Source organism: Sander lucioperca, chromosome 17 (genome assembly GCF_008315115.2).
Source record: "Sander lucioperca isolate FBNREF2018 chromosome 17, SLUC_FBN_1.2, whole genome shotgun sequence".
In the NCBI taxonomy this organism is placed as follows: Eukaryota; Metazoa; Chordata; class Actinopteri; order Perciformes; family Percidae; genus Sander; species Sander lucioperca.
Window position 1 is genome coordinate 9439325 of NC_050189.1, and position 17590 is coordinate 9456914.

The 17590-nt window shown below is 39.6% G+C and overlaps 1 protein-coding gene across 1 annotated transcript; it reads left to right on the plus strand.

The window, feature by feature from the left end:
* The first annotated feature begins 841 nt into the window (after window positions 1-841).
* Window positions 842-16904, plus strand: zgc:77880 (zf-DHHC domain-containing protein). The gene is made up of 9 exons (XM_031303998.2): window positions 842-1004; window positions 3879-3967; window positions 5324-5397; window positions 9415-9527; window positions 9654-9715; window positions 11227-11347; window positions 11471-11543; window positions 12594-12771; window positions 13581-16904. Exons 1-9 carry the CDS (start codon window positions 880-882, stop codon window positions 13670-13672), a joined length of 927 nt encoding a protein of 308 aa, XP_031159858.1. The 5' UTR covers window positions 842-879; the 3' UTR covers window positions 13673-16904.
* Window positions 16905-17590: the final 686 nt, after the last annotated feature.

Consider the following 17590-nt stretch of genomic DNA (forward strand, 5'->3'; position numbering starts at 1 on the left):
AAAATAGCCCTGTTTTCAGCTTTGTGACGATGCATTTCCCAGCTGATCCAAGAGGCTTTTTAAAAGACTTTGTTTAGCTTAAGAAGGAGGAGAATCTTCTCAACACATAAAGGAACACTTCATCCTTCAGTTTATCACAAACATTCAACATCAACACATCTGGAGATACATGGTTTTCATCTGAAAAGTAACTAAATCTGTCAGACAAATGAAGTGGAGTAAAAAGTACAACATTAACATCAACGTTGATGTACTTTTACAATACTTAAACCAGACAAACACAAATGCCTTTTGAGTGAACTGACCCTTTAAGATGGAATATATTTCCTACGGTCCTGGAAGGCAACGTGATCAAATTAAATACATATACTGTACATCATACATGTCCATATAGTGGCCAATGATACAGCAGGAAAAGCTCAGAGGGAGAGTTGCTGTTGTGTTATATAATTGAAAAAAATCTTGACTGCTTGTTGGACAAAACAAGGAAAAAAATATATAGACAATATGTGTAATAATATGTGCGTTAAATTATAGTGTAAATAGAAAGGTATGGATATGAATATCAGAATTAGAATGATATTTATTGTCATTTTTCAGGTACAAGGAAATTGTGTACATAAAAGGAGTTCCAGAAAACAGCAGTAGTAGCAGTGCAATGTTTAAAAAAATACACCTTTAATAATATATAAATAAAATGCACTAGTTGAATTAAATTTACTTTATTTATTTATTATCTGTAAATTTACAAATGTAACTTAGTTAACTTGCCCCTTAAGGATTACTTAAAAATGATTTCCTACGGTCATGAAGGCAGCATCAGGTTTCAGCATGACGTCACCCGGAAGCTGGGGACAGGGGGGCGGAGCCCGGCAGAAGATGGCGTTCCTGCGCTGTAAGCGAGACCCCTGCGGTGTTATCTGTCTGATTTTGACTTATTTCAGCGTGTTTTACGCAGACTACGTGGTCATACAGTATGTGCTTCTCCCAGCCTACACGGACAGGTCTGTACTTTGTGTTTTTATGTCGTTAAAAACGTTAAAAAAACCGACATGGCGGCTGCCTCTCTGCTCTGTCTCCATTCATTGACAGCAGACGAGTCCGACAGCTTCCTCACGCTTTCGTTCTTCCATACATAACTTGTTTTTCTGACACTAACACATATTTATGTCTACTTAGGTGGTGTTTGTCACGGTTTTGTACTGAGGTGACACCGTGTTTTTCATGTGTTTACTAGCTGAGATCATGGCTGAGCTCTGAAACAGTCAGCTGTCACGTTACAGGACGCTTCTGTTTGTTTATCACTGATGTATGTAATACAGTGCTTTACGTACTATATATTCCATTCAAATTTTAGCCTACTGCTATATTATATTAATTTTTTATTATTTTACTATTTATACTTTTTTAGTAATCATACTTATCGCTCATTTTTTCTTTAGTTAACAGTGACACAGTCTCAGACCAAAAACGGAATAATAATAATCCAATAATAATAATAATAATAATGGATCTATTGCATACAAGATAACCAGGGCTTTTTGAAACACTTGTTTATTGTGCGCCTACTGTCCGAATATTTGGACAAATTGTAATTCGATGCTTTGGCAACATTGTTATTGAAACTTTTATGCCAATAAAGCCCATTTGAATTGATTAAATTGAGAGAGAGAGAGAGAGAGAGAGAGAGAGAGAGAGAGAGAGAGAGAGAAATGATGTTACTAAATGCATTTGATATGAATTCTGATGATCATTGCAGAACAAAATCCAACTAATCAGTGGAATATGTGGGTATAACAGACAGCAACTATGGGCTTTACAACTGCCCTATTATTACCAATAAACAGGCAAAACTCAAACTTTCGCTCAAAGTAACTTTAAACCAGTGGTGTAGTCTAATGCAGTGGTTCTCAAACTTTTTTCAATAATGTACCCCATTTGAATTGTGTTTTTAAGCCAAGTACCCCCCTGACCAGCGATAGATTTATCAAACAACAGCCATGTCACTGACAAACATTTAAATGCTGATGAAAAAAGGCAACAAAAACTTTTTTAAAAAAACAACGTAAAAACTAAAAAAAAAAGTCGGTAGAAAGAAGGAAGTAAGACAAGAATATGTGGAAAATGGTATCAAAAAACTGCGTGTTGTAACACATCTCTGCTGTGTGTGTGTGTGTGTGTGTGTGTGTGTGTGTGTGTGTGTGTGTGTGTGTTCGCGTGTGCGCGCGCGCGCGCGCGCGGGCGGGCGGGCGGGCATCGCTGTTCAGAATCCCGTCTATCTTCCAAAATGTAACGCTTGCATCCAAACGAATTGTGCTTGAAGCTGCAGGCCATCCAATTATAACGACCTCATCCACATTGTCGAAATCATTTAGATATTGAGCCATTACACTGAAAATCTTTTAGATAACAGCCTATGATTTACTGTAGCCATCCTAACAACACACCTGAACGCGTTTTTCTAGTCTCCTGTTTCACTCTCCACGCTGTCTTCGGGCAAAAAGTCACGTCGTGAGCTCGATAACAGCTAGCTAGCCTGGTTATGTTTCTTGTAATGTTAGCCATAGTTATTTATTTCTTACCTTGATTTTGGTGTCTGCGTTTCAAAGCCATCTCCCGCGGTGACGTTTTTGGTGGAGCTGGACGTTTAATAGTCGACTCGGAAGACATTACGTTTTGACAATAAACTCCATCAACACTACAGTATGTGGAGTTAAACTGGACTGGCCCAATAAACTCTGAGTAGTTCTACTTGTTGTTAAATTGCAATGTGAGCGGCAGCCAACGGGGTGCATTATGTCGGCAGGATCATTAAAATAAAATCAACATAGAGGAAACACTGTATATATTGGCCAGAATCTGCCTTTGGGGGAGGGGGGGGCATATCATAGTGGGGGGGGGGGTCTGGGTGTCCTCCCCCAGGGAAGTTTTGAGCATCAACAACTTAATTTCCTGTATTTGGATACACTTTTATGCACCAATTCACGGTGGAAATACCTTTATTTAGCCTATATGAAGAAGGAAAACACAGATGGCAATTCAAAATATATCAAAAATATAATGGAGAGTATGCTGTTGCATGTCATTGGGCATTTTTAAGTGGGTATATGGAAATCCTGGAGCTTTCTTAGTGGGTATACTGCGTATATACCTGCGTATCACGTAGACGACACCACTGCTTTAAATCAATCCTTCAAATCAAATGTCACATTTATAACCTGTCAATTGTCTTAAGAAAGCAGCATTACTACTTAATAACACAGGCAACCACTCAGTGGACTCTTTACAGCCTCTTCCCCCATTCTCTAAATGTAGTTAGTTAGCTGTTGTGTTTCTATTTTCACAAGTTCTGTTTCCCTAAATGATTATTTTCGCCGTGGCCGGGGGTCTAACTCTGCATTGTGTTGTATTTAGTGGACAAGGATGTAGCAGGAAAAGCACAGGTGGTACTTGTTACATTAACGATGCCTCTGTTGTAGCCATTACTGTTAACGCCATGCAGCAATTAACAGCGTTATTAGTTCCACATGTGCACATTTTCCCCCTGTAATTAGTTATATGTGTAGTTATTGTTTCATTCCTCACTGTGTTTTCTTTACACTTTATTCCATCATGAAGCACGTCATTTTAATCTTCTTTTTTTTCTGACCAAAAGTGACAATAATTGCTTCTCCAATTTGCAGTTATTTCTGTTTTTATATAATTGTTGGACAAAATCTCACACTTAAGATGCACGTTTCGCTTCTTTCTGGCAGGTTAAGTGATCAGTTGCAGCCTCACACATAACGGAAGAATCGATAACACAACATATTGTGTTTTTTCACGGTAATAAACCAGCTGTTTTGTGCATTAAGTCTCCTTTTCCAACTCTCCGATAGTGTGTGGCGCACGCTACACGGAGCAGTGTTCAACCTGATTCTGCTGCTGCTGCTGGCCTGCCACTCCAAGGCTGTCTTCTCCGACCCTGGTCAGTAAGTGTGTGTGTGTGTGTGTGTGTGTGTGTGTGTGTGTGTGTGTGTGTGTGTGTGTGTGTGTGTGTCACCTTTCACAACAGACTTACAAAGTGCTTTATAATAAAAACTGTCTGTCTGTCTGTCTGTCTGTCTGTCTGTCTGTCTGTCTGTCTGTCTGTGTGGATGTGTGTGTCACCTTTCACAACAGACTTACAAAGTGCTTTACAATAAAAACTGTGTGTGTGTGTGTGTGTGTGTGTGTGTGTGTGTGTGTGTGTGTGTGTGTGTGTGTGTGTTTGTTTGTCACAGCAGATTTACAAAGTCTTTTACAATAAAAAACAGAACACATTTAAAATACAAAGAGATCACAAACTTAAACTCACAGGGTAAAATGAACTTAATGTCAGAAAACATAAATCAAATCGCAAGAAATTAAAAAAAAGTTTGTTTTCACTGACTCAGACAGCTTTTATTTCCTCGATCTGGAAGGTGGTTCCAGATCCTCAGGGCCCAGAATGCAAAAGCTCTGTCCTCTTAAGTTTTCAGTCTAGGCTCTGGAAGAGACAGAAGACTTCTGCTTGTGGATCTCAAAGTACACAAAGGTTTATCATTTGGGATTAAAAGGTCTAAAATAAAATCTGGAGCCAGGTCAGGAATACACTTAAAAGTCATAAATAAGATCTTAAAATCAATCCTAAAACAAACAAGGAAATGTCAAGAAGCTCTATTTTAGTGTTTAAAGTGAGGGCTTGTGAACTTGTCTATTAGTGACAGAGGGACAAGAACAATTACAGGTTCAAAGAAACAGGTTTAACATCCTGTGTTGCTGTCACCAATGCTATGCACCTGTAATGCATATGCACAAGGATTGTGGATTTTTAATTTATATATTGTTTACACCTCATTATCATTTCATTTGATTCTGGTAGTCCATACGGGGACTTTCGTAGTTTATTCATATGTTCAATATTTTTGCATTTATGCTCTGTTATAATAATAAATAAATATATTCATTGTTTCCAGTGAAATTACTGATTTAGCAGGGGGGGAGGAGGGGGGATTAACACTTTTGCAAGGCACTGTATCCGTGTCACATTCTCATTAGGAGCTGAGCCCCCCCCCCCCCCAAAGCTCTGATCCTAGAATCGCCCCTGGTCAGGAGGGAAAACCATGCAAATTGAGAAAAACACTCAGCTGTGTGCATCACTTTTCAGTGTCCCCTGGAAACGGTGATTGTTTATTGTGTGCTGCTACCTGCAGCGTTTTTTAATCCACTGTAGGAAATGGGAGAAACGCTCAGGAAAAGAACCCCAAAAACTAAGCCGCTTCATTCAACCTTTGTGTTTAATGTGTGTTTGTGTGTCGTCCAGGTATTGTGCCTCTTCCTGAGACCGCCATAGACTTCTCAGACCTTCGCTCCCAGTCGTCTCGGATGAATGACCGGGTGAGTCGCAAAGTTAAAATCCTTCTAATCCTCCTAATCTTACTAATTACACAAAGTTCGGTCTTTTGTTCTACTGCTCAGGCAAGTATGAATTGTTCATACTTTGTTAAGGAACCTTCAGTATACGACAACACAGAACTACGTGTCAGATACGTTGGAGTTTTTCATCTAAGAATTAAAGTGGATTTTTCCAGCCTGTATTTTTGTCGGGAATTAAACAGGGAGCTGAAGACTAATAATAGAGAGCTTCTCTCTGATTATAAGTATATTATTAACAACTCTGTATTTATCTCATTGTGACTCCGTATTTACGTCTGAGCAGCTGTACTTATGTCTGCTGTTGGGCTTGTAAGTATGTACTTATGCTTAATGACAGATGTCTGTGAAGTGTTGCATAGTCTCGCATTGCCAGACCTTCCTCCACAGCGCTGCAAAGGAGGGTCTGGCTAGTCCACACAGTATTCCGGGATGGGAGAAAAACGTGCTCTGGTTTATCGGCATTTCTTTAAACCAGTACCAATCCTCTTGGGTGGCACTTAGTGCCTAGTGCCGGCTGTCCAGAGGAAACAGTTTATATCCTGATTCTGTCTTTTCTTTACCTCCTGTGGGTTCAAACATGATGATCGTACAAACTGGCACCAAAACGTTTTCTGTTGTTCTGGGTTGATAATGTCGGTAGACAGGTGTTGTAAAATACATAGGTACAATTTTACAACACGTTGTGCTGAAAGAATCAGTGGATGAACAGAAAACTATGAAATAACAACCTATTCTGATATCCGATTACTCGTTTCAGGCATTTAACTCAAACCAAAATGCCAAATGTTAAAATGTGAGGCTTTGCTGCTTTTTCTCTGTTTTACATCTATGTAAACTGAACATCTTTTGGATTTTTGGATATTGGTCAAGCAAAACAAGCAATATGAAGACATCGACTTGATTTCTGGGAAATTGTGATGGATATTTTTCCCTATTTTATTGACATCATGTGGCTCAAACCTCTCCATTTTGTGCGCTGTCGCAGGCTTACTCTTGCTCTCTGTATCCAACAGCGGACTTGCTGTCTTGGCCAGGAAAGTCTTGTAAAGGAGATTTTTGATCTCAATAAGGCTTTTCCTTGTAAACAAATTCTAAATAAATAAAAAAAAAATATATAAATATAGCCTATCTTCGCAAATAATCATGCAAACATTATAAAAATCCATTGGAGTGTTTTACGGTAGTTTAATACGACGGATTAGGGCCACATCAAGGGAAAAAAATTAAGGAGGAAGATGTGTTATTTATTTTGCATTTTGAGAATAAAGTCGAAATGTCGAGAATAAAGTCGAAATGTCGAGAATAAAGTCAACATGACGAGAATAAAGTTGAAATACTTTTTCGAGAATAAAGTCGAAATGTCGAGAATAAAGTCAACATGACGAGAAAAAACTTGATATTTCAAGAATCAAGTCGGACTTTTGAGAATAAACCAAACTACTAGCTATATTACCTATCACGGACCCTATAGTATTCTACAAAATGCATGAACTCTTTCTCTTTTAGCACATAAACACAGTATGATGATAAGTATTAGGAATTTGAAGAGATTGTGCCGAAAATTGCGTCTGTTCAGAAGGAGAAACCACACAAACTTGGAAGAGGTGGCCAACTGAAATAGCTTGTAATGGACAGATGCGAGGGTATCGATGGTTACACCTACGCATATGTTGTATCACAAGACACAATAAGACAATTGATTTGTCTGATCCTGATGGAGTGGAGCTCAGGCGAGCGCGGCACTCCAAGGACGTAACCCATATCTATGATGTTTCCTACATGGCAGCTGGCATGGCGGACAGTCGCTCTATTAAGTGATAAAAGAGTTGAATTTATTCTCGACATTTCAACATTATTCTCGAAATGGTATAGTTCAACTTTATTCTCGTCATGTTGACTTTATTCTCGACATTTCGACTTTATTCTCGAAAAAGTATTTCAACTTTATTCTCGAAAAAGTATTTCAACTTTATTATCGTCATATTGACTTTATTCTCGACATTTCGACTTTATTCTCGAAATGCAAAATATATTATTATTTTTTTTTTCTTTGATGTGGCCCTAATGCTCCGTCGTAGTTTAATGTAGATGCAAAGGAATAACTATTTAATTGGGTCGTTACAACAGGCATTTCAGAAAAAAATTGCTACTCACAATGTCACTAAAGCTTTATGTAAACGACGACTTGTGAGTGTCAGTAATTTTTAAATTTTTTATTTAGCCTTTATTTAACCAGATAGGCTATTGAGAACAGGTTCTCATTTGCAACGGCGACCTGGCCAACAAAAGCATAAGCGTGCAAGACAACATACAGTTTCACATTCAATACAGTACAAAAATACAGAATACAATAAAGTGCAGATTAAGTAGGCATTACAAAGCCGCCGCAAAGTGAGGTGTAAGTAAGTCAATGGATATGCGAAAGTGATATGGTAATAACACAATATACATGAATAGACAGTCTATATCACTGCTGAGATGTAGTGAAGAGTCAAAATACAGTTAGTGCAAGTTGTGGTCTAGTTAGTGATGTAGATCAGTAGTAACACAGTAAACATGAGAAGACAGTCTATATGAATGCTGAATGTAGTAAAGAGTCAATATAAAATTAGTGCAAATAGAAGTCTACGTAGTGATGAAGATCAGTAATAACACAATATGCATGAATAGACAGACTATATAAAAGCTGAAAAGTAGTAAAGAGTCAATATACAGTTCTAGACCACAGATTGTGGTCTAGATAGTGATGTAGATCAGTAGATGGACAAAAATTGTATGACAACAAAGGTGGGAGGAATAACTTTTTATTTGTTGAGCATGCCAGGGCAGATGAATACTGCAAAAGAGCGTAAACAGATATGATATGATAGCAGTGCAGGTGATGATGTGTATCTGAGCAAATATGCAATGGGGCATGACAGAGATAATGGATTAAGGGTGTGCAAAACAGCGCATGAATGATGGAGAACAGGTAGCTTGTACAGTGTTCGGACAGGAGCTCTAGTTACTTCCATGTCCCGTGTAAGAATCGTGAAAAATAATCCAGCAGCAAACGTTCTGCATTTCCCCGCTCATTTGATATCTGATCCCATTTCTTAGGTAAAGATTTCAGCCCGTACCCCTTGTGGCTCCGTTCTGAAGGACCACTACCCAGTCGAGGGCACTCCAAAGCTATGGGTAGGGCCAAGAGAAGGCTAAAATCTGCAGAACTACTGCTGCAGAATCAAATGCGACACCACAATGTTACAAAGTTGAAGAGCAGGACAACAGAAATCTCAAATAATCCAACATCACGGTGCAAAGGATTAGGGCTGCACGCTGTGAGGGAAATATGCGATAACGTTGTTGAATATCGCAATATTACTTGCGATAAAAAAACACCAAATGAAACGAAATCATTTCCAACATTCTTGTATTGAACATTGAATTGAATATAAAAGGCAGCACTAAAAAAAAAAACCAGAATGACATTTTAAAGTGCAGTTATCTACTGATATTTTCTTTCAACTAACACAAGAAATCTGAAGAAATATGTCGCGGCCTTTCGCCATGTGTATATTGCGGCAGTTGATATTGCGGCAGTTGATATTGCGATGACAATTAAAAAAAAAACCGATATATTGTGCAGCCCTACAAGGGATTGATTTTGTTTCTCAGCGGATGACATGCAGTGGTTACAGCTGTTTCAATGCCAGAGATTATTGCTCTTAAAAAAAAAAGTATTTCAAGGAGAGAAAGTATACTTATAACCTGTCTTGGATGTAAAAAAGTGTGTCAAAATTGAAAAGGTGATTTTAATTGTGTATCTGCGCGATGTTCCAGAACTCTTGTGTGCTGTACATTATATTTTATGCAAGGTAGGTTTTGTCATGTCGTGTTTGAGTCTGTGTGCATTCTGTGTGTGAAAACATTTCCCCCTTGGAGCTGAAGCTGGATTATTGGTGGTTGAATTGTACCCGTGGTCCTGCTGTTTCCCAGGGCTGCGAAGGCTGGACGGTGTGCAGTCGCTGTGAAACCTACAGACCTCCCAGAGCGCATCACTGCCGCGTCTGCCAGAGGTGTATACGCCGCATGGACCATCACTGTCCCTGGTGAGAGAACACACACATCCCTCCATCCTCTCCGGCTCACACTCTCCTCTTCTCCTCTCGCATCTCTGTCACAGCTCAGACCTCCTCAACGTCTTCTCATCCGTTTTTGTAATTTGTGTGTCTCAGGATCAACAACTGTGTCGGAGAGCTGAACCAGAAATATTTCATCCAGTTTCTCTTCTACACCAGTGAGTACATACACTTTACTACATCTATTTGTTACATTAGTCAGGGTTTTCCCTGCCCTTATAAGGTTTAGGTGCAGCACCCCAACCAAGCAAAATGAATGTCACTAAAAGACTTTTCTCAGATCTAATGATTGTAGTCGGACTTCTTTAGCTTTAAGTTTTGTCTTTGCGCTTTTAGAGTGTTATTTATTGATTATCTGCTCCAGTTTTTCCAACGTTTTAGACACAGATAGGGTAGATAGATCTTTTTGGAACTGTCCAAAATGATATGCGAGAGACGCAAAACTACTACAAAGGGACACAAACCAAGTACAAAGAGACACCACATGACCACAGAGACCCAAAACATCCCCACAGGAAACACAAATGACCAAAAAGAGACAACAAAGAGACAAAATCCCACAAAGAGGGGGGGGGGGGGATTGCATTTTTTTTTTTTTTTTTTTTATTGAAAAGGGTAACATTTTCTTGAGGAAGTACGCCTAAATCCCCCGCCAAATACGCGCACCTGAGTCTTCCACAAACCGAGGGAAAACACTGTTAGTGGTGCTCAAACAATTCATAAGGGCCCTATTTTAACGATGTAAGCGCACGGCGTGAAGCGCCTGGCGCGTTTAGGGCATGTACGAATCCACTTCTGCTAGTTGAATGGCGGAAAAAAGGGTCCGTGCGCCAAGCGCATGGTTCAAAGGGTTGTACTTAGTGTCCTCATAGGTGTGTTTTGGGCGTAACATGCAATAAACCAGTCAGAGTGTCATCTCCCATTCCCTTTAAAAGCCAGGCGCATTTGTACCTTGGCGCATTGCTATTATGATGGAGGATTTGCTAAGCAGGAAGGAGAGATTTTCAGGAGAAGAAACTGATCTGAAGTGAAGTGAAAGCGCGCGAGCAGACACGTTGCAATACTATTTCACATTGTAATATTTTTATTTTAAATCCTTTGCATGTTTGTGTGCCTCTGTGCGTCCCTGTGTGTGTAACAAGCATAGTGTGCGCGCTGTGCACGAGCCTAGGCGCATTTTACTAATGCACTGTTAAAATAACAATGAAATGCTGCGTTATTGACTTTAGACCAGGTTTTTGTTGGTCAATGGCGCGATCATTTTCCGCTGCCTCAAGATAGTAATACTCCAAGAATGCACCTGAACACACCTCCCTGTAAGACCAGCATGCCCAGAATGCACCTGAACACACCTCCCTGTAAGACCAGCACGCCCATGGGCACAAACATGGGCGCAGGTCCATTTGCTATTTAAACGACGTGGGCGCTGGACGGGAAATTGACAACTGAGTCTTAAACTAGCAAAGACCCTTGCGTCGGGCTTTGCGCTGCGCCGGGTGCAAGATAGGGCCCTAGGGTTTTAAAAGCGTGACTTTTAGTATTTTCACAGTGTGATATTAGTACTTTTACTTCAGTCGGGGATCTGAATACTTCTTCCAGCTCTGCTGCTGCCACAACTACTACTGCAGGTAACGCCGCTGATATTGTAGTTGTGTATGGTTGTGTGCAGGCATGGCCAGTCTGTACTCCATGGTGTTGGTGGTGTCGGCCTGGGTGTGGCGGATAAGGAACGAGCGAGAAGGAGACGCAGAGAAAGAAGGAGAGGAGACGCCCAGCAAGCACCTGATAGTGTGAGTCCTCTAGGGAGTGAAAACTGATTTATAAACGGACGACGTGGCTGTCTTCTGGTGTTTCAGTGTAAAGCTAGATTAGTTTTGTCAGTGATTCTGATTCTCTCCCTTTCCATCTCGTAGCGCTCACTACATCATCCTCCTGGTGGAGTCGGTGTTGTTTGGTGTGTTTGTCATGGTCATCTTCTACGATCAGGTACAATGTCTGTTCACACACACACACACACACACACACACACACACACACACACACACACACACAGTCACGATCACAAAAACAGAGCAATCGAGAAAAACGATTATTTTGCACATTCCTTTTTGCAAGTGATCTCTTATTTTATCTTGTGTTCTGAATGAGGAGAAAAAGAAGTTTAAACGTATGAAGGGAAATGTCACCCGAAAGGTTGTGAGTTCAAGCCCTAAGAGTTACAAGGTGACCAGCTTATACCTAATCAGCCATCGTGCTTTGGACACCTTCCCTGCGTGTTTTAGATGCTTCTGAGCATCAACACACCCGTCTGAAATGATCAGCTCATGAGTTGGTGTCCTAGGTTAACATGCCACTGTGTACCCTAGCGTTATGCTGTGGGGATTGGAGACACAGGTTTCTCAGAGGAGCTGTAGCTCAAATCCCCGACACACCGCTCATCAACCCTCGCTTCAACAGTAGGCCTGTTCCTTGGGCATAATCAACGTGATGAGCAGGAATGTTTGGCACATCTGCTGTCAGAAGGCTCATGTATTTGCCATTTTTCTCCTCTTCTCCATTCACCGCTTTTTCCTTTTCCTCCTTAAAATGCTCTCCCCCGACCATCGCTGTGGAGCAGCTATAATTTGATGTTACTTATTATTTCTTTTTTTTTTTAATTTTATCTTTATTGAGGCCAACAGGTTAAAATACAATGTAGAATTTCTCTTTTGTTATATGATTTACAGGATCCTGGTACAAAGGATAAGAGAGAAACAGAAAAAAATAATGATAGAAAAGAAAACCACAAGGATTTATTTTCTTTTACATTTTTGTATTTTACTTATTATTTCTAGTATATTTCTTGGGTTTTCTGTCTGTGTGTGAGTGAGTATGTGTGTATGTCCTTGTAACTTGCTATTGTAACAGAGTCATTTCCCAGGTTGGGATTAATAAAGTCCATCTATCCATCTGTCTATATGTGTGTGTTTGACACTCTGCTCTCCTACAGAAACACAGTTCTCTGATACTTTCTCTCCTCTCTATGTCTCGCTCCAGTTGGTCTCCATAATCACAGACGAGACTCCCATAGAGCAGATGAGGAACAGGCTGATGATCAAGGACAGAGGCTCTTCAGCGTCCTCCTCTTCCTCCTCCGCCTCCTCTCAGCTGCCTCACCACCCTCCACACACCCGCAAACCAAAGCTCGCTCTGCTGCGGGAGGTTTTCGGACGAGGTGGGTCTGTGTTTACCATCTACAGTTTACTATGTTCCACTAAGGCCTATCTTCATCAGACTATTCATGACGTTTTCAAACCACATTGTACCCGCGGGGTTTTAAAAGAATTCAAATAGTCTTACATTTAATATTCTAATGAATAAGGCCTTAAAATTATTACAATTCCTTTTTTCCTGTCCTTTCGTAGGATTAAATAAATGCTGTAACGTCATAAATAAATATTTTGTGTGGGTCACGTTTAAATTAAATTTATTTTGTGTTTTTAGTTTCATAGCATAAGAGCTCTAAATGCGACAAATATTTCATTCATTTTATGCGATTAGAGTACAAACACACTTCACAAAAATGTTGTATTAACGTTACCTGGTAACTAACTCTTTTCTCAGGCTTAAAATCCATCACATGGCTGTAACGTTGGCATTCAGTTTCATCCTAGGTGGTATTCAAAAGGTCTTAAAAAGTATTAAATTTAACTTTTTGGAAGTTAAATTTTTCTTATTGGAATCATTTCATCTGTAGCTAGCTGTGGGGTGCCCTGGAAGCTCACATGGTGTAGCGTGCGCCCCATGTTCTAAGGCTCAGTCCTTAACACAGTGGCCCGGGTTCGGGTTCGAGTCCGACCCGCGGCCCTTTGCTGCATGTCATTCCCCCTCTCTCTCTCTCTCTCTCTCTCTCTCTCTCTCTCTCTCTCCCCCCTTTCCTGTCTTTATCTGTCCTCACAAATAAAGACCACAACACGCTTAAACTAATTATTTTTAAAATAGCCAGCAGTTTTAGCTGTTTTAACTTCTAATTTTTCTTTTCAGGTTCGGTCTTTTGCTGGCTTCTTCCTCTCCACTCCAGCCCTCCATCGGTCGGCGGCATCATCTACTCCGCCCTGCCCGACTACGACGTCTGACCTTTGACCTGTGAGGGCGGGAAAAGGATGGAGAGAAAGGTTTTGTGTGAGAGAGAGATAGTGAATTTTCGGCCTGACTACGATGTCTTATCTTTATCTTTGGACCTGAGTGCTGAAGAGGAAGGAGGATGAAGGCCAAGGTGAATGAATGAATGAATGAATGAATGAATGAATGAGTGAATGAAATGTGTGTGATTTTATCCCCCAGGACCTAAAAGAGTTCAGCCTCAGACCCCCGACTCATGAATTTCTCTCCCATCATGAGGGAAGAGCTCCGGCAGTCCCTGTTTTGTCTCGATCTGTAGTTTAACTACCAGCGTTGTTTCATTATTTTGTGGAGGCCCCTTGTGAACACTGGGGTTTGACTGATGTGGGTTTAACAAGGCTGATATGCATTTTGTTTTACACCAAAGCTGCTGATATTGGATACACTTGACACATTCTGTACATTCGCGCCAGATTTACTAAGAAAATGGGGCCACTGGGATAATATGGGTGGATTTAATAACATAGTGATCCTCCAAAACAATTACTTCAGCTATCTTGTAATGTAAACAAAAGTGACAAATATTTTTTGTATTCCCTCGTGGTTCGGATCCGCCCCAAAATGTAATAGGTTCTTCATTGGCCCATGCTACACCCGTAGTTTTTTTTCCATTATCCTGCTGACAGACAGACAACCAACCTGAAACATAATCTCCTTGGCGGAGGTAATAAGGATAAAAACACACCTTGCCAACACATGCTAAAATGCAGCAAAATGTGCCTAATTAGATCTGGCCCTCTGTGTTTTCTCCAGAAAAACATTCTTGTCTGAGCCAAAAGCCTCTGAAATAACATTTAGGCCTTCATGAGACACCAAAACTGTCCAATGGAAACTCCAGTGATGCTAATAATGGTACACATTATGCAAGAACATGTATGCATAGATGTGAGAAAGGGGACAGTAAGACTCGTCTCAGTATCCTTCATGTCAGTCAAACCCCAGTGCAGTCTGTTTATGATTCTCTGTTTGAGGGAGCTGACTTCTGGTCAGTATTTATGCTCGCAGACGTTTTCTCGTCAGTTCTTTTGACTTGAACAAGCATTAGCCTTCAACCATCAACTAAAAGCTACTAAAGGAGGTCAAACTGCCCTTTTGGTTGTTCAACTGTGAAAGATACATTTGCCCCAAAACTAGTTTGTTACTGAATTATTATTGTTTGTAATTCTCTTTTTATTTTTAGTAGAATTAAATTCTTTTCCCCCAGGTAATATTCGAGCCAAGCTTTAAATAGTTACTTGGGATTTATACAAACACCAAAGGACATAATAGGTCAGTGTATTTTCTATTATTTTTATTTATTTTTGTTCTCAAGTCAACCACTTGAGCTCAAGCTATTGATTAGACGATGACAACAAGTCACATTTCTTTAACAATATTTATGTTATCCACTAACATTTAATTTCCACGAGATGGAAAACAAAAACTACCTACCTGTCCTCCACTACATCCTGCGAGTTAATACTACCAAACTGGTACAGTAGATATAATAGGAACAAATAAGATGCGTTCATGTGGTGCCTCGGGGTTCGTAAGCTAACAGGAAATGGAGAATGCCCACAAGAGATTCTGTTTGTGTTTGCTTTTTTTTTTCTCTCATTACTGTGTTTTTGAAGAAGTTTGATGTGCTAAGTAACTTAACTAAACCTACAGATTTACACACACACACACACACACACACACACACACACACACACAAACAGGCTGTGATTTGAGATTTAAAAAGGGGACATGTATAGTTTACTGTCTGTCTTTAAATAATTATATTTTTAACCTTGGAGAGGAAAGTAATATTTTGTGTCATTCGTTCCCCATCAAATCACACATACACACACACACACACACACACACACACACACACGGAGTACACTTGTCAGTATTCTGCTAAATCTCAGTAAAGGGACGATTCTTAACTTATTTATTGTTTCTAACTATTCCGTGGAGTTAACTCTACCAATAACTGTGGATTTTTATGTGACGGGTGAAGTTGCCTTTCCATACTGATTTGCTGCTGTACGAACAGTAATATGTTTGCAGCGGTGAACCAAAGCTGATTGAAGGTAAACCAACAGCTACTTTTCCCCACACTTCTGTATCTGGTTTGTTACTTCCATATTTACAGTTAGACGCTGTTAAAGCCAACAATGGAAGCTCGTTCCAAATAATTTTTGGATGGCAACTTTTTGACGGCTCATGTTTCAAACCCTGAGCCAAACCCTGAGCTGCCTTTTAACTGACAGAACATGTCTCTAGACCTCTATTTTAAAAGCTGGACATGTGGCTAGTAGTGGTGTAAGGATTCTCCAAATCCACAGTTTGTGTCAGACCTCGGTTTTTTTTTGGGTGGTGTGTGAATATGTAAAAACAGGGGGGAAATGTTCTGGTTTTTATTAAATCAACTACAAGAAGACTTAAGGATACTGAGGTAGATTAACGTTATGAATGAACATCACGTACGTGAACTAAATAAAGAGAACCAGTCTACACATTAGACACATTTACACTGTAAATTGAAAAGTGTCCTAAAAACGCAGACGCAAAGGCAACTTCACCCGTCCGCATGTTTTTATGTATGTATATATAGTATTTCTGTGTTTCTGTGTCTGGGATGAACATTATGACAAGTGCTTCAGTGGATTTAATGAACTCTATTTTAACAAATGTCCCTCAGATGTTACAATACTGCCAGTTGGGAGATGATGTTTCCTCTGAAAAGCCCTTTTTTTCTTGAATTATGTGACTTAAATCACACGGAGTGATCTGCCTTTTTTTATTGTACTTTCAGATGTTTCAAGAAAAGCAAGTTACTGCTATTTACCGATAATGACTCTTAATCAAACTCTTTTTTTAAAAGATGTCTCTTAACAAAGTAAGTGTAAACTTTGGAGAGATGTTAGCAGCGGTAAAGAGAGGCATGCAGTGCTGTCATAGGGTTTGTAATGATGCATTCACACTCTTCAGAACAGTTGTGTTTCGTACATCAGGCTCTGGTGGTGTTGTGTTACAGGGTTTTTTGTACTGTAATTAGACAAAACTAAATGTATTCCCATTGCTTTGTTTTTGAGTTTAACTTAATTTTACTTACTTGATTGCTCCATAGGGCTGGGATCGACACCCATGTATCGTAAAGGAATCGAATCGGGACAAAAGGGTGCCGATTCGATTTGTATTGCGATTTTCATTTATTGCGATTGTAGAAGTATTGCGATTCGATAGTATTGAGTATTGCGATTTTCTTTTCCTTTAACAAAAACAAAAGTTGAATAATACACTTCTAGACACAATATATCATGAGACATTTCTAAAAACGAATTAGTTTCTAAAAAGAATGCACATCACATGTCAGTGTATGTACTTTCTGCATTTTCTGCATTCCAATGTAGTCGGCATCTGCGGTATGGTTTAAACGGAAAATATTTAGGTCAATCATTGGTAAAAAATAAATTAAAAATATCGAAGAGAAGAAAAGAATTGATTTTAAGAATTGTCGCCAAAAAAAATCACGATACATACTGAATCGATTTTTCCCCTCCCCTATTGCTCTAAAGCAGGGGTCTTCAACGTTTTTTAAGTTAAGGAACCCTTAACTGAAAGAGACAGAGCAGGGACCCCCTATTTCATATACTGTATAAAATGAAGTTGCATATTAAACTGGGCCTACAGTAACGTGTAGGGCAGCCTAAAGCCTTTATGCATACCTTTTTGCATATAATACTAAGCTATTAAAATAGCCTAATAATTGTTGTCATGATTTTATAAATTATGTTTTAATGTTAAAACATACATGTGGCACAGTGAATCCTTAGGATTAACTGTATCTGTGGATGGCTGCCCTAGTCACTACAGTACCTTACTCATAGGCCAGTGAGCCTATC

What these genes read in the sequence shown, in the direction of transcription:
- zgc:77880 (XM_031303998.2), top strand. Translation starts at nt 880, where the DNA reads ATGGCGTTCCTGCGCTGTAAGCGAGACCCCTGCGGTGTTATCTGTCTG. An exon ending in CTCCCAGCCTACACGGACAG is followed by an intron (nt 1,005 to 3,878) that starts GTCTGTACTTTG and finishes ACTCTCCGATAG; the next exon opens with TGTGTGGCGCACGCTACACG. An exon ending in TGGTCATCTTCTACGATCAG is followed by an intron (nt 11,544 to 12,593) that starts GTACAATGTCTG and finishes GTCTCGCTCCAG; the next exon opens with TTGGTCTCCATAATCACAGA.